Source organism: Spermophilus citellus (assembly GCF_964194105.1).
Source record: "Spermophilus citellus genome assembly, chromosome: 1".
NCBI classification, from domain to species: Eukaryota; Metazoa; Chordata; class Mammalia; order Rodentia; family Sciuridae; genus Spermophilus; species Spermophilus citellus.
This window is the reverse complement of record NC_138182.1, coordinates 142,537,227-142,563,993: the sequence shown is the minus strand read 5'-3', so window position 1 is coordinate 142,563,993 and position 26,767 is coordinate 142,537,227. Positions and strand designations below refer to the sequence as shown.

At 44.5% G+C, this 26,767-nt stretch overlaps 1 protein-coding gene across 1 annotated transcript in view; it reads right to left on the bottom strand.

The window, feature by feature from the left end:
- CCDC69 (coiled-coil domain containing 69) overlaps nucleotides 1-21,972 on the bottom strand; it is a 43,272-nt gene extending 21,300 nt beyond the window's left edge. Inside the window, exons 1-2 of the mRNA XM_081269188.1 lie at nucleotides 21,782-21,972; nucleotides 1,775-1,844 (exon numbers count right to left, since the gene is read on the bottom strand). Of these exons, the coding sequence (XP_081125314.1) occupies nucleotides 1,775-1,844; nucleotides 21,782-21,829 (118 nt within the window). The 5' untranslated portion in view covers nucleotides 21,830-21,972. The remainder of the gene's footprint in view (nucleotides 1-1,774; nucleotides 1,845-21,781) is intronic.
- Nucleotides 21,973-26,767: the final 4,795 nt, after the last annotated feature.

Here is a 26,767-nt window from a genome sequence, read left to right as displayed (position 1 = left end):
CTGGCCACGACCTAAGGCAGAGCCCACCCACCTGCCTCAGCTACCCAATACACGAAATCAGGATAACAATGGTAACTACCTCATGGAGCTATTGAGACCGTTAAGTCATAAAACAATGGTTACCCAAATAATAAAAGCAGGTAGCTGACCAAACCCAGCCTATCCCAAGTATCTCACAGGTACGACTCACTTAATTTTCATGACAACCGGTGTAATGGATACAATTATTGTCCCCACTTCACACAGTGGAGACTGAGGCATATGGAAGTCATGCAGCTTGGCCAACACCACCCAGTTCACATTCAGGGAAGCAGGGGTCCAAACCTGCAAAATCTGCACCACAAATGCTTCTACTACAACCACATTGTGCCTGCTGATACACACAAAAATGTAATGCCAGGCCCTTTGGAGGTGCTCAATGAATGTTATTTATTGTTCATTAGATGTTTTCCCTAAATGCCCATCAATGCTCATGACAAGCATTTGAAGTTGTCAGTGTTAACATTATTAGCACTGCTTTTTTTTGTTTTTGGGTACCAGGGATTGAACTCAGGGGTACCCGACCACTGAGCCACATCCCCAGCTCTATTTTTGTATTTTATTTAGGGATAGGGGTCTCACTGAGTTGCTCAGTGCCTCGCAGTTGCTGAGACTGGCTTTGAACTCACAATCTTCCTCAGCCTCCAGAGCTGTTGGGATTATAGGTGTGTGACACTATGCCTGGCAGTACCGTTTTTTTGAGAACTTCACTGGCAGGGTCTGGCAAAGCGCAGGTCTAGAAATGTGAGGACCAGGGGGAAGTCAATGCTGTGGTCACATCCAATAGGGCAGAAGGAGGAGTTGGTGATCCTTAGACCTAAGCCACAAGGACCATGAGCAGACAGACAGGGGTTAGCTGAAATCTATGGTCAAGGTCAAACAGTTCAGACTCCCTCAAAACATCTGGCTCAAATGTTGGTCCATGAGCTCAATCTTAGGCCCCAGCTGGAGAGAAACTTAGTTTAAAAAAATACTCTTTCTAAAACTAAAGATTCTTCAGCTCCAATCCCCAAGATTCTGATTCATTTGTGGGGAGTGCACAGAATCTTTCTCTTTGATGTTCTCCTGCCTATTTTTATAGAGTCAGATCATAGAACCTCTGAAGTCTGGTCCAATGGTGTATCTGGTACTCAAACTTCATCCACAGTATCACCAACAACCTCCACGCTGTAATTAAACACCTCAGAGACGGGGAGCTCATCGGATTACCAGGTAGCTCTGAGGGTTTTAAACCAATAACCACACAAACAATTCTTTGACACTGGGCTGATTTTGTTGTGCCTGATGTTACAGTCTCGAGGCTCAGTGCTGACCTCTGCTCACACTAAACAAAGCTTATCTTTCTTCTCTATCAGGGCACTTCTGACAACTGGGAAAACTATTGTTTTCTTTAAGGGTGGAATGTTCTGGGTTTCTTCAACTGTTCCTTACAAGACATATTTTCCAGATTCTTTACCAGCCTCATTTTGCTTCACTATGTTCCCTCCAATTTACCTGAATCCCTCTGAAAATTTATTTTCCAGAAATGCACATAGCATGCTAGATGTGGTACCAACAATTAAGGACAGGAAAACACAGATCAGGATTATCACTCCCTGATTTTAGATGGATACTCCTGTTAACATCACCTACCAAGGATCTCATGGGCTATTTAAGTAGCTTGATGGGCTTTGTTGATTATAAGGTAGATACCTCATGAGTGTCAGTGGGAGCATTTATGGGGCTGGCGACTCACCTGTGTCCTTATTAAGGAGATCCAATTCTTGTGGTTCTGGTTTGGGTGGATGATCTGGTTCTTGGTGCCTCTGGAAGAAATGAGATGACACTGTGGTGAGGGTCTTGAGTGGGAGGTCAATGTGAGGATGGATACTGCAGTGAGATTCTTTCAGGGACAGGACAGGACCCTAATTACAGTAGACCCTGCTCATGCCTGGTCCATTTAGGCTCCTTCCTTCCTCACAAACCTCAGGTGGTGCTCCCTTGGCCCCAGGAGGGGTTTCTGGGGTGTGATTTCTCATCATTGCCCAGGCAGCCCTCCGTGAGAATGCTGGTTGATGCTGGTTGACCTTCCCTCATTCTTGCAGCCTGGATCCTGCTGCTGTCCTGAGGCACAGCCTTGCCCATGTCCTTCCTCTCCTGGGATTTGGCTGTTATGGTTTCCTAGCTATTGTCTTAAGGTGTCCTAAAACTTCCAATCCTCTCAGGGTCTTTGGCTACCTCAGCTTCTATCCAAGTTCCCTTCAGAGTGATGTGGTATTGTAGGCAGAGCATCAGAAACCCACGCCCTGTGCTTATTCTCCATCCAAAGGGGCTGCTTCTGCCACTATGAAATGGGGAGCATCCTATTTACCTTGCTGTGTGGGAGTGAGATATGATACTCAGAATGCTGTGCGGTCTTGCCTATCCTCTCTTAATTTTTAGAACATAATGGGTATGAATATCACCAATTTAAAAACGAGAGGCCGAGACTGAGTGAGGTTAGGACTTGGTCAAGGTGGCTTAGGAGACAGCTGGCAGGACCCAGTTTTTGAGCCTCACCTAGTAGACACTTTAGCCACCCTTGGCAATTGGAGGCTGAATCTGAGATCAAGAAGTTCTTGATGCAAAAGGGTTCTCTACATCACACTGCAGTGCCAGTGCGGCCCAGATGGCATGAATGAGGTTTGTTTTTCTCTTTTTTTTCTTTCTTCCAGTACTGAGGATGGAACTCTGGGCCTTGTACATGAAAGGGAAGCACTCTACCACCAAGCTCCACCCTAATTCAAGCAGTTTTTAAATGGGAGAGTTGACAGGGGTTGGCAAGCAAGGATGTTGAAATAAATTATTTGCAGATTGTCACTATCATTTTATAAAATGGAGGGCATTTTAACCTTCCAAAACACAGTAAGAGAAAATTGAGAATAATTCTTCCAGGGTAGGGGAAGGGGAAATGATGCTGTCTTAAGATCTCTCTCTCTCTCTCTCTCTCACACACACACACACACACACACACACACACACACACTTTTAAATCATTCCTTTCAGCCAAGTCAGGGGAAAAGTTGGTCAGGGTCTGGCTCTGGTCACTGGACCAAGATGGGGGCGGCAGAGGGGTGTGTGTGTGAGCCCTATTGTAGCTTTTCAAGATAGTCTAAAAAGAAAAGGGAGGGAGATATTCTCGACCCTATTTTAAAGAGAGAGAGAGAGTTTTAATATTTATTTTTTAGTTTTCGGTGGACACAACATCTTTGTTTGTATGTGGTGCTGAGGATCGAACCCGGACCTGCATGCATGCCAGGCGAGCTCGCTACCACTTGAGCCACATCACCAGACCCTCGACCCTATTTTAAGAAACACTTTTAAAAGGCGGTCCATGAAAACATTACAGAAATATTCCATTGTGAATGATCACGATAAAAGAAAAACATTACTTTTCAACCATGGTGACAGATTTGTAAAAGGAAGAGATTAGAATAAAAATTATTAGAAATTTCATGAACGTCAGGCCCACTGCAACACTGCTGGGGGGTGGGGGGTGGTGTGTGTGTGGGGGGTGGTGTGTGTGGGGGGGGAGCATACTTCTGACCAAGGAGGGATGGTAATCAGGGGAAGCTTCCAGGACTGTGTGCTCCTCCCCTAGTACCAGGCAGGGCCCACTGAGCTAGGCGAGGGGCCTCCCCCAGGCCCTGGCTGCCTCCTCTGCTCTGGTTGGGCGGGTCTGACTGTGCAGCTCCCTGAAAACCCCACCCTCTCTTCCCGGGGAAGCAGAGGCTGGCCCAGGCACCAGCCAGAGAGGCTGTCAGCACAGGAATCTGGGGAAGTGACAGGAGCCAGCCTCCCCACCCTAGGTTGGAGGAAGGGTTGTCCAGAGGTTGTCCCTTCCCTGTTGCCACCACTGCTTATGTTAAACCTGGAAAGCGTTTTTACAGGGGGAGGAATGCCTGGATCCAAGTCCTGGTTCTTCTACAAATGAGGACAAGAACCGCCTCCCCATCCCCTGCCCCAGGGCATCTGCTTCCCCACTTTGTGCAGTGAGGTGAGGAGGTCTGGTAGTTTTAACTCAGGTTTGAGGTCTAAGGGTCTGATCTGGGCTCCTCTCAACAGCACTGGGAGGCAAAGTTTATCATAAGCAAGGAAACTGAGACTGTGGGGGCTGAAGAGACTATCACCTGGTGTTTCCGTGTCCAAGTGAGTACTCAAGCCAGGTGTGAGAATACTAAGAGAACACAGAGCAGGGTGGTTCAGAATGCTGGAATTCTAGAATCACGCAGATCTGGAATCAATCCTAACCCCAGCACCATGTGACTGCATTGCCTCTCGAGGTCTCAGTTTCCTTATGAGGTTGTGGTAGGATCCGATTAAATAATGCACCTGTATCATCTAGCACATTCTAAATATAGCCAAAGGTTCTTGATTTATGTTTGATAAACATGGCAAGAACAAAGATCACACAGAGCTTTGGCACATCTCTTAGGCTGCCACCAGGTCTCACATTGTATTATCTGAAATAAGATCATAAACTCAGGAAACTTCTCTCAAATAAGAACCAGCACAGAATGGCGGAGAACTCTTCCCCACAAACAGCTTCTAGGCCACAGGCAGTATGAGGCCCTGTGCTCCAATCCCCCAGAGGCTGAGCAAACCTTCCCCAGAAAAACACCCTCAGAACAACATTCAAGGCTCATACAGTCCTTCCCCAGTTGACCGCCCCTGTAATTTTTCTTAACACGTAAATATTTACACACATCATTTGTCATAGAAAGTATGGAAAATACAGAAAAATATAAAAATAAAAATCTTGCTACATAGACATGATCCCAGAGAAGGGTGGCATCTACTCTTTACCTATGTATCTATATTCAATTTTGGAATTTAACATCTACTTTTCTATATCTTACTTTTTTCAAATATATTATGTGCATTCACTACACAGATTTAACTATTCTGTAAATTATTGATTTTTTTATTGGTACATAATAATTATACCGAATAGTGAGTTTCATTCTGGCATATTCATATATGCACATGACGCAATTTGATCAATTTCACTCTGGTACTTCCCCTTGCCATTCCCTCCTCTTGTCTCCGGATCCCTTTCCTCTGCCCTAATAGTCTCCCTTCTGCTCTCACAAGATCCCTTTTTTTTTTTTTCTTTCTAGCTTCCACCTTTGAGAGAAAACATGACTCTTGTATTTCTGAATCTGGCTTATTACACTTAGCATGGTGCTCTCCAGTTCCACCCATTTCCCTGCAAATGACAAATTTTCATTCCTTCCTTATGGCTGAATGAAACTCCATTGTGTATATATACCACCTTTTCTTTACCCGTGCATCTGTTGATAACACCTAGGCTGGATCCATAATGTGGCCCTTGTGAACTGTATGCTAAAAACATGGCAATGCATGTATCTCTAAAGTATTTTTAATTCTTTTTTTTTAAAGAGAGAGAGAGAGAGAGAGAGAGAGAGAGAGAATTTTTTTAATATTTACTTTTCAGTTTTCGGTGGACACAACATTTTAATTTTATTTTATGTGGTGCTGAGGATCAAACCCAGTGCCCAGCGCATGCCAGGCGAGCGTGTTACCGCTTGAGCCACATCCCCAGCCCATTTTTAATTATTTTGAATACATACCAAGAGTGTGATAGCTGGACCATATGGTGGTTTTGTTTTTTGAGGGGCCTCCATACTGATTTCCATAGTGGTTATACTCATTTACATTCACACCAACAATGTATGAGGGTTCTTTTTCTCCCTCATTCCCACTGGCATTCTGATTGGAGACAGAATCTCAGTGTAGCTTTGATATGTATTTCCCTTATAACTAAAGGTATCTAACATTTTTTCATATATTTAGTGGCCATTTATACTTATTTTGAGAAGAGTCTCTTTAGTTCATTTTCCCATTTATTGAATTGGCTATTTGTTCTTTTGATATTAAGGTTTTTGAGTTCTTTATATATTCTGGATATTAATCCTCTGTTGTTGCTAGCAAAGATTTTCTTCCATTCTGCAGGCTCTCTCTTCATGCTGCTAATTATTTCCTTTACTGGGCAGAAGCTTTTACACTTGATGCCATCCTGCTAATACCATTAATTCCTGGCATTATATAACACTTAAGTTATAGGTGTTCCTATTGAGGAAGTTGTTACCTGTGCCTATATTTCCTTGTTTTCTTCTAGCAGTTGCAAAGTTTCTGGTCTTTGTCCTAGGTCTCCATTCTGAGTTGACATTTGTGCAGGGTGAGAGAGAGGGATCTAGTTTAATTCTTCTATACATGGATATTCCGTTTTCTCAGCACCATTTATTTAAGAGGCTGTCTTTTCTCCAATGTATGTTTGGCACATTTGTAAGGAATCAGATGACTGTATTTGTGTTAGGTTGTTGGTGTGACTTCTATTCTATTCCATTGATGTGACTTCTATTCTATTCTATGTGTCTTTTTTTTTAATGCTAGTACCTTGATGTTTTTATTACTATAGTTTGCTGAGGGCCATTACCAAGTAGGAATGACGCATTCGAAATTTCCTTGCCAGCGTACCCCATGTTAAATGACTTGCCTTGGAATTTCGCTGTTGACATTGCATGTAAGGTGACCTTGCTCAAGGAAGGCGGATCCGGGTTTAGAACTGATCAGGTTTGAGGAAGTATCCCTGTCCTTGGGTTTAGGGCGTTCCCAGTTTAAGACCTTGGATTTTAGGGAAGTTCGATGTTGAGGATTATTGCTGCTGGAATTAGGGCGTTCCTGCTGCCTGAGCTCCCGTTGAGTTCTCGTGAGATTCAGAGAGATTTTGGGAAGAAAGCCTCGTGGAGTAGGTGAATTGGGCGGCAGCAGAACTGGGATTGCCCCAGAACGTGTGTGGAGGCCGGTGTGAGTTCGGGAATAAAGATTTGCTGTTTGAATCTACAAAGCTGTGTGGTGGCTCGTGATTCTGTGCCCAGCCAAGACTGCGGCAATAGTTCTGTAGTTTAATTTGAAATAAGGTGTTGTCATACCTCTAGCATTGTTCTTTTTACTCAGAATTGCTTTGGCTATCTATATTTTTTTATATCTTTTGCTCTTTCATATGAATCTTAGGACTGTTGTTTTCTAGTTCTGTGAAGAATATCACTAGTAATCAGTAAGACTGCATTGCATTGAAGCTATGGATCACTTTTAGTAATATGGTTATTTATTTTTATTTTTCTGTGGTATTGGAGCTTGAACCAAAGGTCCTGTGTGTGCTAGGGAATCACTCTACCACATATATGTGGTGCTGAGGATCGAACCCAGGGCCTTGCATGTGCTAGGCGAGCGCTCTACTGCTGAACCACAATCCCAGCCCCTCCATAGGTTCTTGTATCTTGTATTTATATTTTTGTTTGATTCTAAGAATTTTAAATTTCTCCCAATTTCTTCAATGACCATTCATAATTCAAAAGTGTACTATTCAATCTTCATGTGTTTGTATAGTTTCTATAGTTTTTCTTGCTGTTGATTTCTAACATCATTCCTTTAAGGATCTAATAAGATACAAGGAATTATTTTAATTTTTTTAATTTTTTTTTGTATTTGTCAAGACCTGCTCTATGGTCTATGACATGATCCGTTCTGGAAAAAGTTCCATGAGGAGTTGGAAAAAAAAAGTATATTCAACTGTTGTAAGATGAAATATTCTGTAGATGTCTGTTGCATCCATTTGCTCTATAGTATGTTTTAACTCTGTAGTACTTATGTTAATTATATATCTGGAAGACCTATCAGTGAGAGAAGTGTATGGAAGTTACTCACTAATATTGTACTAGAGCCTATCTAAGCCTTTACATTGCATAGTGCTTGTTTTATGAAATTAGGTACACTGACATTTAGGGCATAAACATTTACAGTCAAATTATATCTTCTTGTTGAATTGTTCCCTTTACCAATATGTAGTGACTTTTTTTTTTCTTTTCTAACTTTGGCTTGAATTCTGCTTTGCTGAATTTGAGAGTAGCTACTCCTGCTTGCTTTAAGATTCCATTTGCATAGACTATCATTTTCCATCCTTTTACTTTCAGCCAGTGCATATCTTTGTCAATGAGGTGTGTTTCCTGTAGGCAACATATATTTGGGTGTTTTTAAATCTAATCTGCGAAGTACGTCTTTTAATTGGATAACTTAGAACATTTACATTCAGTATGATTATGGAATTATGCATTACTTCCTGACATTTTGTTTTACTTATAATGTTTGGCTCAACCCTAATTCTCATTTGCCTATCTACTCTTCTAATGATATTTATTCCTTTCTGAGATCTCTTGGTTATTTTAAACTTTTTATTCTGTATGTAGGATTGCCTAAGCATCTTCTGTAATGCTGGTTTAGTAGTCATGAATTCCTTTAGTTTGTCTTGGAATGTTTTTATTTCTACTTCAATTCTGAAAGATAACTTTGCTGAATTACTAATCTAGGTTGGCAGTTATTTTCTTTCATTGTTCAAAATACGTCATTCTGAGCCATCCTGAATGATAGCAGTTCTGTTGAGAAATCTGCTTTAATTCTGATTGGTTTGCTTTTTAAGTGACCTGGTATTTGTCTCTAATAGCTTAAAAAAAATTTTTTTTTGTTCTGAAGTTTTGGCAGTTTTGGCATTTTAACTATGTGTTATGGAGAGGATCTTTTCTGGTCTGGCTATTTGAGATTGTAAATGCCCCCAATATCAGCATCCATCTCATTCCCCAGGTTTGGGAACTTTCTATTATTATTATTTCACTGAATTTCAAAGTTAATTGAATAGGTTATCAATGTTATTAGCCTGTGTATCTGCTCCTTCTTCAATACCTATGAGCCTTAACTTAGATCTCTTAATTATGTCCCAGAGTTCTTATATATATACTGATCTTGATTTCTTATTTTTCTTTATTACCATCTGAATGTTCAAATTCATATATTTTTGCCTTCACGGCTTGAATTGTATCTTCTGCTTGAGCTAATCAAGTGATTAGACTTTAAACTGAATTTTGTATTTGAGTTTTTCATTTCCAGGATTTGTTTGGTTCTTTTCCAAAATACCTGTCTCTTAATTGAAATGCTTTTTCATATCTTTTCTTTTCTCCCTTAGTTCATTAGATTTTATTTTAATTCATTGATTACTTTAACAAACATCTTTAAAAATTCTTGATCCAGCATTTCATCTTCTTTGATATTCATGAGTTCAGTCATTAGACAGTCATGGACTATTAGATATATCTTAATTTCTTTTTTCTCATGTTACTTGGGTTTCTATATTGATATTTGCCCATCTGCTAAATGGGCAAATTTAACATTTTTTTTGCTGGTAGTTCTGAAACCCAGGGCCTCCTACTTGCAAGGGAAGTGCTCTACGACTGAGCTACATCCTCAGCCCTGTGAGGGTCTTTTTTCAATTTTATTTTTTATTAGATCTTTAAGGTTATACATAGTAGTTCGGCTCATCCTGATAAACTCATACATGAATGGAATTTGTTTCCAGTTCAAATTTACCCCCTTTTCCCTCCCCTCTCCCATTCTCCTTTCTCTATTCTACTAGACTTCCTTTTGCTCATCTATTAATTTGATTGGCTCTTTCATAAAGGTGAGGTTCCCTGTGGTATATTTATATATGCACAAAACATGATTTTCTAGAATTCATTCTGCATGTCATCCCCTTGCCTATCTCTCCACTCTTGCCTCTTGAGCTCCTTCTACACTGATCTTCCCTTTATGTTATTCTATCCTTCTCTTCCCCTTTCTCTGAGAGTCATTTTAGTGAGCTGCTTTCTCTTTACTATCTGTCTAGGGCCAGGGGTATATATATGTCCATGTCAAAGTACCCACTCAAGGTATTCACAGTACTATGAGAGGAGATGATGATCACCTGTAACTAACTATGGTGAGAGCATATCATATACTAATAAGCCATAAAACATACTTAAAATGTTCTCTATAATTCCACTATTTCAGAAGTGGAAAGGAGAATAATACTCCACAAAGGCCAAAAAAATATTTTTACAGAAAATAAAATTTTTATTAAACTATACAGAGAATGAAAATAAGAAACAAGAAGCAGAAAAGGAAAAAAATATAAGCAAATAAACAAACAACAACAACAACAAAAAAAACAGGGGGTCAGGGAGGGAAGAGAGGCAGGAGAAGAAAAAAAGGGAGAGAGAACTGAAAAGAGAAAGAAGAAAAAGAATGAATAAATCCAATTAGCACATTCTGCATTCAAAAACTGGGGGAGGAGTAAGGAGAAAGAGAAAAAGAGACATCAAAGAAAGAAAAAAGGAGGAGAGAGTATGGGAAAGAGGAAGGAGAAAAAGAGTGAACAAATCCAATTAATATTTTATATGTTTAAGCAAAACAGGGATGGGGAGGGAAGGGAGTCAGAAAAAGAAAGAATGAGGGAAAGAAAAAAAGAGAACAATAATACAGTGAATAAATCCAATTAACAATTTACAACAGTAAAGAAAAAATATGTGTAAAATTGGATTAAGGTATGCAATGTCAAAGAGTATGTGTGTGTCGGGGGGTATGTCAAATCAACACAAAGAAGGTAAAATCAGTGAAATAGAAAAAGCTAACATGGAAGAGTCTGAAGTTACTACTTACCCAGGTATTTGATTGAGATGGAGGGATTTCTTACTGGGTCTTTCAGTTTTGGATCACATAAGATCCTGGGAAGTGTTAATGCCCAGGCCTTGACTTTGAACTCTTGGAAGTCTCTGAGCTGGAGGTAATGACCACACCAGCTGTCTCCACACTGGACAGGGGAGCTCTATATTTAGGTCTTCACCTCTCTAGCTCAGCCTTCTGCTGCCAAAGCTGCCCCTAACTCATGTTCTGGTGCCTCTTCACACTGACCTCAACTCAAACTCCTCTGGCACTAACCTGGCAGCTCCAGGGTTTCTGTGGCTTTTTTTTTTTTTTTTGGTGTGTGTGTGTGTGTGTGTGTGTGTGTGTGTGTGTGTGGTGCTGGGGATCAAACCCAGGGCCTTGTGCATGCGAGACAAGCACTCTACCAACTGAGCTACATCCCCAGCCCTATCTCCAGCATGGCTGAAGTGGGTCTGAAAAGTCTATGACAATTCTATCCTGGTGCTTGAGATCTGGACAGAATTAACTATGCTGGATTGTAGGTGGTATGTGTGAGCTGGCATAGTTCTAGGCCACCAATTTCAAAAGACCTGCTATCAACCTGTCACAATCTAGAGCTTGCAATGGGTTTGTATCACAGTCTCATTCCTGAGCCTGAGTTTTGGTCTGGGCATCAGCTGGAAAAAGAAAAAAAGAAAAGGTGAACATGGGTTCTTGGGGCTACAAAAAGCAAATTGAAAAAGAGAAGAAAAAATGAAAGAAAAAAGTGAAGGGATTTCTGATCTCCTATGCATACTTCCTAGAACCAATAAGACAGTTCCCCTCCCCATCCCTTGTTGAATCTGCAGCAAGTGCCTGCAAGCACAGGTATGCATTTCAACAGTGCTGTCTCCTTACACCACATCTAAATCTCTCTTCTGATCAAACTGCAGCAAATGTATTAAATTAATGACTCAAGTAGAATATCTTTATGGATAAATTTAGTCATTTAGTCTACTGTTGAGTGTTTAGATTACTTCCACTTTTAGTTTGCAAATTATGCTTTCATGAACATACACATTAATAAAATTTTGTCTAGGGCCAGGGATGCAGCTCAGTGGTAAAGCATGTGCTTAGCATGTAGGAAGACCTAATTCAATCCCCAACACACACACACAAGGTAAATAAAATTTTGTACATATCTAATATTACCAGCTCTACCCTTCAGAGTCTACCACTCCACTCACCCACAAATGACACACCAGTCAGCCAATTTCATTACAACTTTGCCAGCATGGAATGTTACATTATCACTTACTTACAATCATTGGAGAATTTGTTAGGTCAAAAACCAAATCCAAACAACTCAGGGCTACCTGTGGAACTCCTGGACCAACACATACATCCATGTGTGGAAGACATTTCAAACTGCTCAGGACCATCCATCCCACCATGACACACACCAACTCTTTTTCAGGCTTCTGGGCTCTCTCTTGGCCTTCCTGAGGGCTGGGTCAGTCCAGGCTCCCACAAGAGACCTATACCTGGTTGGCAGTCTGTTTCTCCTGTCTGCCCAAGGGGCTGCTTGAGGATGGGGACCATTTTTGAAGTCCACTTTGGTTTTGCCCAGTATCTGGAATGATGCCTGGAATAGAATTTCCAGGAATATAGTCCTTTTTTTTAAAAAAAAATACTTTAAATTTTATTTATTTGTACATGGTGCTGCTGAGGATTGAACCCAGTGCCTCACAAGATGCTAGGCAAGTGCTCTGCCACTGAGCTGCAGCCGCAGCCCAGGAATGTGGTCCTTGGAAGACCTGGATGAGAACCACTGCTTCATGTGATCCCCAGCCCCAGATCTAGACCAGTGGAATCCAAGGGGACATGTGCATGCTGGGAATCTATCCAGGTGATTCTGAAGCTCTTAAAAGCCTGGAGACAAATGGCCCTGAACTAAATAGAACTCACGAAGCAACTACTGAGTGGAAAAACCCCCCAGGTTGGGGACCAGGCCACTTCCTCCTCAGAGGAGCAGAGTGTACTCTGTGGTGGGAGAGGACCGGAGCTGTGAGGGGGACAGGAGAATTTCACCTTCCAAAGTGGGGTGGGTGGGGAGGCTGGGAACTAGGGTAGGGCATCCGGGCTGAGCTCTGAAGATGGATGGCCACTTCCTGAGTCACCGGAAACCTAGGAGCAAGAGAGCTGCAGAGGAGGCAGCTGGCAGGGGGAGAACCCTGGACGGAGGCAGCCCAGGGAATCTGGTTCTAGTTTGCCTGTGTGACTTAAATAAGTTATTTGCCTTCTTTAGACCTCAGTTTCCCTATCTGTGAGGGTCAGGGTTTCCTCAGCCTTTCTCCTAAGATGACTGATAAAAAGCCCCAGCTGCTTGTGGAGAGACCAGGGCCCTCTCATGGAAGAATTCTGGTCTGTAGCAGGATGCAACTGTCCAAAGCAGACAAGGAATCAGGCAGAATGACCAGGCAGCGCCCAGAGCAGTGAAGAAGACCAACAAGCTCAGAATGGGCCTGGTAAGACCCCTTAGAATAGGCTCACATTATGGAGGGAAAATGGACCAGTTGAGAGGGGTCTCCCCTCCCCGCCCACACCAAGGAAAAACCTGATAGGATGTGGAAGGAGACTCAAAACCAAATCACAGGAGAGGCTTATAATAGAACAATAGTCAGTCAGCTTCAAGAGCAGGTAAGAAACTGGGCACTGTGGTGCACACTGGTAATCCCAGGTACTTAGGAGGTTGAGGCAGGAGGATTGCAAAGTTGAGGCCAGCCTGGGCAATTTAGTGAGAACTTATCTCAAAATAAAACTTCAAAAACGACTGGGGGATGGGAGGGAAAGGGAGGGAGAAGGGGAATAGCAAGTTTGGTGGAAGGAGATGGTCATCATTATACAAAATGCATGTATGAAAATGTGAATTTGGTGTCAACATACCTTATATACAAACAGGATATGATAAATTGTGGTATAAAAGTGTATTAAGAATTGTAATGCAAAAAAAAAATCAATAAGAGAGTCATATATAATGGCATAATTTGGCGTGAACATACTTTATATACATAGTTATGAAAAATTATGCTGTGAATGGATAATTATGAATGTAATGCATTCCATTATTGTCATGTATGTAAGAAAAAAATTAAAAAAAAAAAAAAAGACTGGGGCTGCATCTCAGGAGTAGAGAGTTTGCCTGGCATGTGTGAGGCCCCAGTACTACAAATGAATGAACAAAACAAAACAAAAAGGCAAAAAACCCAAAATAATAATAATAATTAAAAAAAACCTTGACTGCTCTCTTCATCTCAGCAGAACTGTCATGGACAGAAGCTGCTAGTGTACCCTCTACAGCTTCAGATTTCAGAACTGTGGACAAGTACCAGAGGTTTCAAGGAAAAGTTTCAGTTCCATAGAAAAATTGCAAAACTGTCCCTCTAACAAGGTTGCCTCATTGGAGGGTGGGGTATGGTGGTAGAATGAGCCCTCTGTCACTAGGCACATGCAAGAAGAATTGGAAAGGAGAGAATTATTTTTCAGGTTGGATTGAGTGATCTTTGAGGACATTCCACCCTAACTGTCTGGAATTCTATAAAGTGTGCCTGATGTTCAGCAAGTAAGGCCCTCTGGTAAACACAAAGCGGTCAGCTACAGTAGGTGGTACATAAAGACCACCAGTGTCACCAGAGCCTCAGAGTACTCTGCTGAGTGCTATTCAGGAGGCGGTATTTTGGGGTGAGTGGGCACAGTGTTATACTCAAGCCTTTGGGGGTAGTTTCAATTTTTCCCCCCAAATTTTGATCCTTGTAAGGCAAGACTGAATCAAGTAGAAGCAATTTGGATAGAAGGTGGCCAGCTACTCCCTCCCTTGGGAGGTCTGGGAGGCCACAGCCTTCCTGCAGACACGTGGCCCAGCTCTTCTTTCAGAACCACCATTCCATGCTTCAAAGAGGCCCGTACTTTGGGGGGCCTTCGAGGCTTTTGTGTATTTCTGATCAAGTGCTTTGCATCCTGATTAGAGAATTCAGTATCCAAAGGGCCCTGAAGACTTCCATCTGGCTCCTCCTTCCTCCCACGTACCACTGCCCTGGCTCTCCTTGATCACATAATTCTATGCCACCTATCTTAGTTGAAGAAGGGTTATAGGAGACCAGAAAAAAAGGGATAGAAGGGACCCTGGAGGTGGTTTATCTCAATACCCACTTCTTTTTTTTTTTTTTTCAGATGGAAAATCTAAGGCCTACAGGTGGGGCTGGGCAGATACCTGGCCAGAGGCCACAAAGCAGGGAACAAAGTCCTGAGGAGAACCCAGACTCACAGCTGAGCCAGGAGCCACTCACTTCCATTTCTCCCAGGCACATATATACCAGATTTATCCACATAGCTGGGCCTGAAGGGCAGAGGTGATTCCCAGTCTCCAGGGACTCAGGTCACAGTCCTCTACAGTGTCAGAGCAGCCTCCCTGGCATCTGGACTCTGTCTGGGTGGGGCCCCAGCATCATTAGTTTCAGATCTGAGCAACTGTAGGCAGAGCCCATTGGCCCAGGGTAGAAGCAGGAAGGGGGTAGGGGTGGAGGCCCAAGAGGCCCCCTCCAGGGCCTTTGGGAGAGGAAGGGTGGGGTTTAAACTGTTGAGAGCTATTGAGAAATTTCAGCCATTCACAACCAAATTAGAGAGACTCAGTTGGCAGAACACCATCAATACAAGCCTTAGCTTCTATATCTCTAAGATGGGCAGAAATATATTGCCAAAGTAATGCCTGAGTTTGATTTCATTTCCACACTCCCAGGGTCACTAAAAGTTTAGTTGGGTCCCTTCGCTTTCTCCAGTATGTGGTCAACATCACCCATGGCCTGCCGAGGGCTTGATCCTAGGTGACTATACAACCAACTTAAAGTTAGAAGGGCCAGCTGGGGTCCCCAGGGCCCCCAGAAAATCACAAGCACAGGACGGATGTGGTCTCCGGAGCTCCTATCTGACAGAGTAGTGAACTAGGCCTCAGGGGAGGAAGGAACTGTTGCTTCTGTCCCACCCCCAGACCACGGCAGACAGAGATAGGAGCTGGGAAGGCCTCCAATCAGGGCCTCACTTCCCGGATGCTGAGGCCTACAGAAAGGCCTTCCGATATATGATATTTATTTTCTTCCTCTTCAAATTCACTTTTTCTTGTCCCATATCAGTCTCCCAGGGGTCTGCCAGTTCTGGTCACCACAGGGGGCCTGGAGCTGGCAAAAGTACTAAATACCATTTCTGCATTTGGGTCAGCCCTGCCATCAGAGGGACCCTGAAGGAACTGGAGAGAAAATAGTATCAGTGGCTGGGATGTGGGTGGGCAGGGCAGAGACAGGCTGAAGGCCCAGATACAGTGCCATATATCCATCTGTCTCCCCAACCCAATGGCAAAGTAGGCATCCAGAGTCGAAACACTGGCTTGTCACTTGCTTGCTCTGTGACCTTGGGTGAGCACCCTCCCCTCTCTGGGCTTCTGTTTCCTCCTCTGTGTGGCATGGTATTGGGCAATGGGGACTGTAAGAGCCCTTATGGTTTTGTTATGCCACAGATGGGGAAGAAGAGACAGAGTGAGGTCATCTTGTTATCTCACCCTCTATCAACCTGTCAAGCTCCCTTGCTCTGGGCAGGGCAGGGTCTGGCCATGACACACTCAGCTGTCAGCTCCTGTCATGGAGAAGGCTTCTCTGCAGGACAGGAAAGGAGGGGCCCTTGCTTAGGAGGGCGTGGGTGCGGATCCCTTCATACTACCCTCTGTTCTTCAGGAGCCCAGATCAGGGTGGTAGCAGGAGGAAGCCAGGTGCAATGGCACACCCCTGTAATCATAGCTGCTCGGGAGGCTGAGGGCAGGAAGATTGCAAATTCAAGGCCAGCCTGGGCAACTTAATAAAAACCACCTCAAAATCCAATATAAAAAAGGGCTGGTAATGTAGCTCAGGGTAGAGTACCCCTGGGCTCAACTCCCAGTACCAAAAATAAAAATAAAAACATGTTGGGCTGAGGGTATAGTTCAGTGGCAAGGTATTTTTCTACCATGGTCCAATCTTCAGCACTGAGAAAATAGTGTCCAAAATGTATGTCACCAATGTTGTGTCTCAAAGATGATCAGAGTTAGGAATCTTCCTAATGCATTTATAAGGTGTCCCTTTATAACACAGACATATGGCCGAAACCTCCCGTCTTTCAGAGTACCATGTGTAAGGAAGCCTTTATTGGCTTTAGCTGGCATGATTTGGGGGCATTTTTAAAAAAATTTTTTAGATGCTGATGGACCTTTATTTTATTCGTTTATTTATATGTGGTGCTGAGAATTGAACCCAGTGCCTCGCACATGCTGGGCAAGCGCTCTGCCACTGAGCCCCAGCCCTGGCCTCACTGTGGGCATTTTTCTGGGTTGGGCAAAAACTACTAGCTCAGAGGTCATGCACATGCCAATGTGTTCATGATAGTTGGGGCACAGGGCTCACTGCCTCTGCATGACTGAACAGGCAGCCTCCTCCCATTGTCCCTGACTGTCCCCCGCTTGGCAAACCCAGCTAAAAGTTCAGATTTGCCCCGTCCCTACTGATGGGGTGTCAAGGGCCTGCTCCTATATTCCTTCTGCCTAGGACACCCTCCCACATATCCTTGCCCCACCATGACGGTCTCACCCCACTCATCTCCAAAATCCAGCCAAGATGCCATCAGTACGGTGATTTTCCCTGACCCCAGAGTCACTCTAGTCCCAGGTTAGGAAGAAAACACAAGGATGCTCAGAGGTAGGAGTGGAGAGTATAAACAACCAAATGGGCTAAAGAAGCTGGGGAATAGCCTGAGCACCGCAGGTAGCCACTTAAAAAGCATCATTTCCATGGACTGTTTAACATGGGAAATGCTGCCTGAGAATACTAAGTAACTAGAAGATAACCACACATTCCCACTTTTATAAAATATTCACACTCATGCATATTATATACTTAGGAAAGAGTAGAAAGAATGACACTGAAATGTACACAGTGGCTATCTCCTCGTGGTAAGGTTAGAAGCAACTAAAAAAAAAGTTTTTTTTTTCCTTCAATGCTGAAGATTGAACCCCAGGGCTAAGAAAATGTGCTAGGCAAGCGCTCTACCACTGAACTACAGCCCCAGCCCTTTTTCTTTTCTTTTTAACATATATTTTTAATTTATAGGTGGACACAATATCTTTTTTATTTTATTTTTACATGGTGCTGAGGATCGAACCCAGTGCCTCATTTGTGCTAGGTGAGTGCTCTACCACTGAGCTACAACCCCAGCCCTTTATTTTCTTTTTGAGACAGGGTCCCACTATGTTGCTCGGGCTAACTTTGAACTTGCAATCCTCCTGCCTCAGCCTCTGGATTAGGCAAGATTACAGGTATAAACTGCTGTGGCACCACCAAGCCTGATAATGTGTAAGTTTGATAATTTTTTGAATTTTAAAAATTTTGCCTTTTGGGGGCTGGGGATGTGGCTCAAGCGGTAGCACGCTCGCCTGGCATGCGTGCGGCCCGGGTTTGATCCTCAGCACCACATACCAACAAAGATGTTGTGTCCGCCAAGAACTAAAAAATAAATATTAAAAATTCTCTCTCTCTCTCTCTCTCTCTCTCTCTCTCCTAAAAAAATTTTTGCCTTTAAGCACAATAATCAGAATAATTATATTTCTGAAGAAGAATCTTAGTATTTACGAGTCCTAGGCTTGCGTCCCTTTTACTATATTTTCCAAAATATCATGTGACCTCTGCTTGAACCCCTCCAATGATGGGGAACTCACTATCTTTTGAGGTCTTTTTTTTGGCCACTTCTTCCTCACAAGAAGTAGCACCCCCATCCCCAACTAGCCACAGTCCTGCCTTCTAGAACAACAGAGAACAGGCTGCTTCCCATGCACCTTGACAACAGATGGCCTGACTCTAGGCTGCATCTCCTGTGCCTGTCCAAGAATAAGGTCTCCCACATCCCTGTTTGCTTTCCTTGGATACAATCCAGGCAGTGATTCCGTTAAAGTCTAACTTTAAGTCTGTGCCTCACTACCTTTCAAGTGTATACCACCTGCCAAGTCTGGCCACCAGGGGACTGTCCATGCATTCTTTCACAGACTCTTCCTGAAACCCAGGAGCGAACATCATTCCTATCTTACAGATGAAGACACAGAGTCATGGAGGAGCCAAGTCATTGCCAAGATCAAGATCAACTGAAGCTAGGACTGAACTAGCACCTCACCCAGAATCTGGTGTGGTTGTCACACAAAGGTTTGCCAAATTAAATAATAATAATAATAATAATAATAATAATGTGAACTCAGAATTTAAGCCTGTACCCTTAGGGTCTGTAGGTCCATTTCAGAATTACTGATACCTATGCCAGTTGCCAGTCTCTTCAGGGTCATTTCTTTTCTCTTTCCTTCTCACCTGGCCTGTTACATGGAAGGGATCAGGAATGTTCTCTGCAGGACTGACCCACCTCGTATCTGTTGCCTGAGGCTGGTTTTGGTAGCAGTGGGGAGAGCCTCAGAGGCCCTGCTTGGGGCTGTGGTGAGGTAGTCAGAGCCCTGGGGAGTGGAGAATGCCAACCTGCCTGGGATACCTTAGTGGCACACACTGGGGGTTGGCCACTAGCTGCCTCCCAGCCCACATCCACTCGTCTTGCTGCTCAAAGGAGGCCTGTAACCTCTTGGGAAGGAAACTCCTCCCACCCCATATCACCCCCCAAGTAAATCCACAGAGGTTTGCTTCACTGGCCTCTACCCCCTGCCTGCCATTCTCCCTAGTTCTCCGAAGGGAAGTGACCATGTAAGCAATGGTCTCTTGCCAAGAAGAAAGGTTTAAGCCCTCAAAGGTGGTGTGCGCCTGTAATCCCAGTGACTTGTGAGGCTGAGGCAGGAGGATGGCAAGTTTGAGACCAGCCTGGGCTCAACTGTTCAGTTTCGCTCCCAGATGGCTTTCTGACTTTGGATACCCCGCTCCTCACTGAGTCTCAGTTTCCTCAACAGTAAAGTGGGAAAGGTTCATCCCACAGCTCGGCCCAGCTGCCAGGGCTTTTGGGAGCCTGGGCAGGATATGAATGTTCTCTGAGAGGTACCACTCAGGGTGAGTCATTATTATTGTGACCTGACCCTTCTGTAGTCTGAGTTCAGTTTTGAGCATCTCATCCTTGAAGTCCCCCTCCCTGCAATGGGCTGACAGCCTGCTGGGGATGGACTTGGGAGCTCAGCCAGGGGTTGACACATGGGTGAGAAATTAGGCAAGAGCACAAGCTACAGATGGAAACAGCCATGAACTTTAAATAAAACCAGTCCATAAGTCCTGGCATCAGGCACCACAGGCCACAGAACTCAGCAAACTGCACAGGGACAGGGACCTGGGGCTGCTGAGGCAGGGAAGCCACAGCAGACCCTTCTGAGGGTCTTTTTTGACAAAGAACTTTGTAGCCATCAAGAAGTCACTGGAAGTGCAGAAAAGCGTGAAAATAAACACCGAGCTAAGCCAGGCACATTAGTGTAGGTCTGTGATTCCAGTGACTCTGAAGACTGAGGCAGGAGGATCCCAAATTCAAGGCCAGCCTCAGCAACTTAGCAAGACCCTGTATCAAAATTTTTAAAAATAATTTAAAAAGAACTGGGGACGTGGCTTAGTGAAAAGTGCCTCTGGGTTCAATCCCCATTATCAGAAAGAAGGAACAGACATTGGACTAGCTGGATGCAGTGGCACACCCTTGTAATCCCAGTGACTCTGGAGGCTGAGGCAGGAGGATTCCAAGTTTGAGGCCAGTCTTAGAAACTTCATGAGACCCTGCCTCAAAATAAAGAAGTAAAAAGGGCTGGAGATGTAATTCAGTGGTAAAGCGCCCCTGGGTTCACCCCAGTACAAAAAAAAAAAAAAAAAAAAAAAGGAACAAAAACACAGGGCCAGGTGGATGTCTGGGTTTTGCTTTATGTTGCTCTGTGACCTCAATCAAGCCCCTTCCCTTAGTCTTGAACCAGGAAGAACGCGAGGGTTTTTGGGTCAGAGATTGGTGATGTTTTGATCTGAGAATAGACGTGAAGCAAGAAAAACCAGAAGGCATTATATTTGGCACCAGAACTTGTCTCCCTGGACTAGGTGCAGAGCAGGGAAGAGAATCATGTAGCTTGGGGACAGTCCTGAGCACCTGACAGGCAGGAAAGCTAGGCACAAGCAGAGCAGAAGAGAGAGGACTAAAGTTCGTTGCAAAATCATTAAATATTGCCACAGTTTGGGGCTTCTCAGGGTCTCTGATGGTAAAGCTTAGGGACCGTCTATTCCCACGGGGCTGGGGGGATTAGGACAGTTAGCAGGAGGGAAAGGGGCCAGAACTTGGGGAATCCTCCTTTCTTTCTCAGTGCCTCCTGTCGTCCACTGAGGACATTGTCCTTCTGGCTCCAGGCTCTGACCTTCCGGGCTTGTTAGACCCCAAGGGGCAGCTGGTCCCACTGCAAGAAACCTGAGTAGAGTCCCCTGAGCCCTAACCCAGCTCCAGGCCCCTTGGGGGAGGGACAGGAAGGGAGGACAGGGCTGCAAAAAGCGGTAGATCCCCTCCCTCTTTGGCCCCTCCCACCTACCCCAAGGGCAGCCCACATGCACCGGCTCCAGGGCCTGCGAGAGGCCCTAGACCAGCGTTTCTCAGCCTCTAAAGTGGGTAGTAACCCCCTGGGCGCCTCGTTAACCGACTGGTTAGTTGAAGCACCTCTGGGCAAAGCCCTGAGATCCTGCATTTCTAACAGGTCCGGGGTGATGCCGATGCTGCAAGTCCGTGGACCACTCCGGGCAGTGGACCTAGAGATCATCAGACTCTAAACGGGTGGGAAATCCGAAGGCTCAGAGAGGTCCAGCCTCTGGTCCATAGCCACACAGTGAGCAGCCCCAAATCGAAGGGAGAGGACACCTGCCACAGACACTAGACATTCCACCCCCCCCCACCCGAGTCAGCGGGAGTCTGCTGCAGTTCCCGGGGCCCGGGGGCCGTGTTTGTAAACTCCGCAGCTCGGGGCGGCTCAGCCCGGGCCGGGTCGGAGAGCTGGCTCCTCCCGGCAGAGCCTCCCTGGTCTCCGCACGGCCTCTCCCCGTTCCCCGGCGTGCCCCGCGGACTCGAGGGAGCCGGGGCGCAGAGTCCCCCGCGGCGGAGCGGTTCCGCACCCCCCGCCCCTCGGAAGGCAAACTTCTCCGCCCGCGCCCTTTACCTTTTTGCGGGCTGTGCAGCAGCTCAGTTTGCTACGTCCGCAGCCCATCCTCCTCCGGGGGCTCCCGGACGCCGCCTCCCCACTCCGGGGCCCCCAGAGGACCCCGGGGTCCGGGCACGGCTGCCCGCTCCACGCCCGCCGGCTAGGGTTGCCGGCTCAACCCTGAAACTGAACCTGGAAGCGCAGACTTGAGCTTGAGCTGGGGCGACCGCGCGCCGTAAATACCCGAAGAGCAGGGCCTCTGCTCCGCGCAGGAGGCAGGTGACCAGAATCTCTCTAAATGACAGGAACCTCAGGTTAAGGCAGAACGGATCTGTACGGCGGAAATGGATACTTTTTTCCTGGCCCTCGGCTGAGTTAGGACTACGGAATAAACAATTTTAACAATTACTTGGTAAACACAACAGATAACCATATAGCAAGGGCAGTTTGTGACCAAGATTTTTACACATCTTATGTTTATTCCTTGGCATAAACATATCTTGCAACAAGGATATTATTTCCTCAATTGTACAGGTGAGGAAAATGCAAAGTGAGAGATGAAAAGTGAGTTGCGTATCTTGATTAAGCTAAGCAGCAGAGACCAGTTAGAACCTTCTCCAGAACCCGGAACCTAATCTTCGAACCACTTTCGTACATATAAATGATGATACTGAGTTTAATTGTAATGCCTCCTTGCTGTTGGGTGATAGCTTTTTCCAGCTTGCAAAGCATTGTTACATGCTACTCTGCCCATCATAGGTCAGACGTGATGCAATAATGGACATAAAACGTCAGTGTCTAGCAAAACAAATTTTATCTCTTCTCACTTTATTACTAGTCAAGGTTTCTGGGAGAGGCAATGCAGGAAAAAGATACCAGTTTTGAAAATCATTGTGTGTGTATATATATCTGTGTATATTAGAAAATTAGGCCTCCCAACTTTTGAAAAGATGGCAGAGGAAAGGGACTTAGAGTCCTGAATAGTAGAAGAATATGTACCCTCAAAAGACTTTCTCCCTCTAGAGAGTATAAAATCAATTGCCAGCAGCTCAGGAGGCTCAGGTAGGAGGATTGCAAGTTCAAAGCCAGTCTCAGCAACTTGTCAGTCCCTGAGCAACTTAGTGAAGACCCGTCTCAAAATAAAAAATAAAAAAGGCTGGGGATGTGGGGCTCAGTGGTTGAGACTCCCTGGGTTTCATCCCTGGTAGCAAGCAAAGGAAAACAAACCGACACAAACAAACCATTACAAGAAAGCAAATGAAGAAAACAGGCAACACGGGTGGTGGTTCACATTGTTTCACACCTCCCAAGGCATCACCAATTTTCAGGCCCACCCTGGACCTGCCCACCCCCTCCAGGGGGGGTGATTCTGACCCAGGCTGAAGTTTGATAACCCCTTGCTGCTGGATGTGCTTAACAGGTAATGAGGAAAGAGTGTCTACTTCAATTAACAATGTTTATTGAAAGGGTGCTCAGGATTTCAAACCAACCAACCAACCAACCCCACACTATTTAAATATCCAAGAAAAGAAGTGTGGTTAAATAAGAATGCTGGTTAGGGATCTTGTGGCACACACCTGTAATCTCAATGGTACAGGAGGCTGAGACAGGAGGATCTCATGTTTTAGGCCAGCTTCTGCAATTTAATGAGACCCTGTCTCAAAATTTAAAATAAATGAATAAAAAGTGCTGTGGAGCCTCTGGATTTAGTCCTCAATACCACAAAAAATAAATAAATAAACAAAACAAACAAATAAATAAATAAATAAATCAACAACTTGGCCTAGTGGGTAGGAATTAGGGAGGCAAGTTCGGTTCTGGATGCTCTGTGCTCCTGAGCTTTGCCTCGAGCTCTGTGAGCCTCCTGGGAGAGCGCATTTGATTTTCCACTTTCTAACTGAAATTTTGACTAATGTTTTAAAGTTTCCATGGAGAAGTGACACACATTAAGTCAAAGCAAGTCTCACACAGGCATGCCCAACATTAAGGAAACGGGGAAGTGCAATGTGTGCCCACAAGGAGAAGAGAATCAGAGGTATTGGGAGTGCAGAGTATCGTCTATCATACTTAGCAATCAACAAGCAGGTGTATTTTCCCATTTTGGAGGCAAGTAGCATGACTAATTCATCCTTGTTTTTCTAGGATTTTCCCACTTTTAGAACTGAAAGTCCCATGGCCCAGGCACATTGGGGTGGTTAGTCACTTAACAGTCAAGGCATAGTGTACGTACAAGAGAAGAAGGCTTAGTTCTGTTTTTTTTTTTTAATATAAAAATATTTTTTAGTTGTAGATGGACACAATATCTTTATTTTATTTACTTATTTTTATGTGGTGCTGAGGATCGAACCCAGTGCCTCTTACAGGCTAGGTGAGTGCTCTACTGCTGAGCCACAACCCCAGCACCTAGTTCTGGTTCTTGAATTAGTGATAACCTATGTTTTTAACATTAGATCTATACATAAGGGGAAAAAAAGAAACTATAAAACAGGTTAAAAAGCAAATGCCAGGCAGAAGGTGTTAGCATTAAAAGAGAGAAAAGAGACCAAAGTTAATAGTCACGGTCAAGGAGGACTTCCTGGAGGAACACTAAAGCCATTCATGTCAAAAGGAATCCTAGAACCTCGGGTTGGGGTGGCATCTAATGCTTGGCTTCTGTTGTTTGCAACTGAGGCACTGACTAATACGAAGCTCTTTTATAATTTCCGCTTAGGTGATTATGTAGCCTATGTTTAATACTTCCAGTGATGGGGAAATCACTCCCTAGCTTTTCATACCTAGGGGAAAGAGGAGAATCAGGGAGGGGAGAGGAAGAAACAGCATTATCAAGTCAGTGCAGAGTAGTAGGGTGTGGAGGTTGGGAATTAGGCAAAAAGGGATTTGGGTTGTAGCTGGCCGGTTTGTAAAGGGAGCCAAATTGATGGGTAGGTTCTGTGGGGAAAGATCGGAAAGAACAAGGTCTTTGTAACTTGAAAACTTTTTCTGTGCAGATTCTTCTGATTGAGCTCAATTGTGCCCCAAACATATGTCCTCAGCCCAGAGTGGCTCTCTTCATAATCTGTGGATTTTAATTCCACCTGACCATCAAGGAGCAGCTCCATTGCCCTCTGCTCCGAAGGCCTTGCAGCACTTGTTCTGTGACTCTCTGAGCACACCTGGTGTTTCCCGAGTGACACTGTTTATGGGCTTGCTCTGTGTATCCTCCCTTATGGACGAAGGGTTACACAGCTCTGCCTCCTTTCTCCTCACCCTGTCCTGCTCCACCTGGCGCTTAGTAAGCCGTGGCAGAGACTGCCAGTCATCTTACTCAACTCTTACTCTTGGCTCTTCCTTTGTTACAGAATTCTGACATTCTTTGGGACATCAGTATGCTAGATAGCAAGCTACTTACCCAGCATCCCTTGCATCTTGGGATGACCATGATACATAAGGGGAAATTGTTGGTGCGGCATCCAGGAAAACGTTTAATAGATGATTGAGCTGGGAACAGGGTTCTCCTCCCCCATTTTCTCATTTCCCATTTTTCTTTTTTTTTTTAATATTTATTTTTCAGTTTTCAGCGGACCCAACATCTCTGTTTGTATGTGGTGTTGAGGATCGAACCCGGGCCGCATGCATGCCAGGCGAGTGCGCTACCGCTTGAGCCACATCCCCAGCCTCATTTCCCATTTTTCTGGAATACAGACATGATGGCTGAATCCCAGCACTCACTTATTACCGTGAGAAAAAAAGATGGAAGGAGACTTGATCTCTGATGGATGGATGGAGCTCCCATACCAGTCTTGATCAACTGCTTCTTTGCACACAGTAGAATAAACAACGACTTTGTGTAAACCACCGCCATGAGGTTCTGTCACTAGCAGAGAATGCAATTCTAACCAATACATAGGCCAGTATTGAAGGTTTGCTATATTGAAAAGAATAGTTTATTCTTAGGGACCCTGTGTGAAGTCCCAGCTTGAGTTCTAGAGGGGGAAAGCAAGGCTCTACTAAGAAAAAATTCCCTGGGTTTTGTGGACTCTCCATAGAATGGTTTCAACAGCCTCCTTTTGGAAAATACTTGAAGGAAAAGAGAGAAAACCTAAAACCTTTAGGCTTCTATTGGAGCATTTCTCAAAGTACAGGTAGGCTCATGTGCTTTGCAAACATCTGCGACTTGTAGGTTAAAAGGCAATTTCCTTGTAAGTCTTCCCTCTTTTCCCCATCTACTGCATCAGGAAGGACCTGGAGTCCTAGTCTAATAATCTTCACAACGAAGTCTGAGTCTCATTGCTCCCAAAGTGGCTTTCACCAGGGAATTGAATTGCTGAATTGATTATGTGGGCTCATGTTTAATTGAATTAAGGGGGAAGTCCTTGAAAAGGAGAATCAAGTCTGAGAATGCTAATTAGCAAAAATTCATTCCTATTTTCCCAGCAGAACTGTGGTTTGGGATTTTGGGCTCCCTTGGGAGAAGTGGTGAGATTCACTTTACCAAGAATCAATCCAAGCTGAGTGCAGTGGTGCATGCCTGTCATCTCAGTGATTCAGGAGGCTGAGGCAGGAGGATCACAAGATTGAAATCAATTTAGCAAGCACTCAGCAACTTAGTGAGAACTTGTCTCGAAATAAAAAGTGAAAAAAGAGGAGTGGGGATGTATCTCAGTGGCAAAGCATTCCTGTGTTCAATCCCCAGTACCAAAAAAAAAAAAAAAAAAAATCAATCCATGCCAATCACCATGTCAGTCATCTGTATCCCTTTTCTGTTCCCTGAAGCTCAGCTGCAGGCCTTCAAGGAGACTGAATGAAGGTAAGACAGAGTAGCAGGGGCACAGAACATTACCGAGGAGCAAGTCTCTAGAGAAAACTGCATCACTCCCGAAGCAAGCTCCTGGGTCCGGAGGCTACTGGGAAGGAATAGGAGTGGACACATCTTCACATCAGTGGTTCCCAAAATGCAGCCTGGGGATCAACAGCATCAACACCTCTTAGGAAGTGATTCGAAAGGCAAGTTCTCAGCCCCAACCC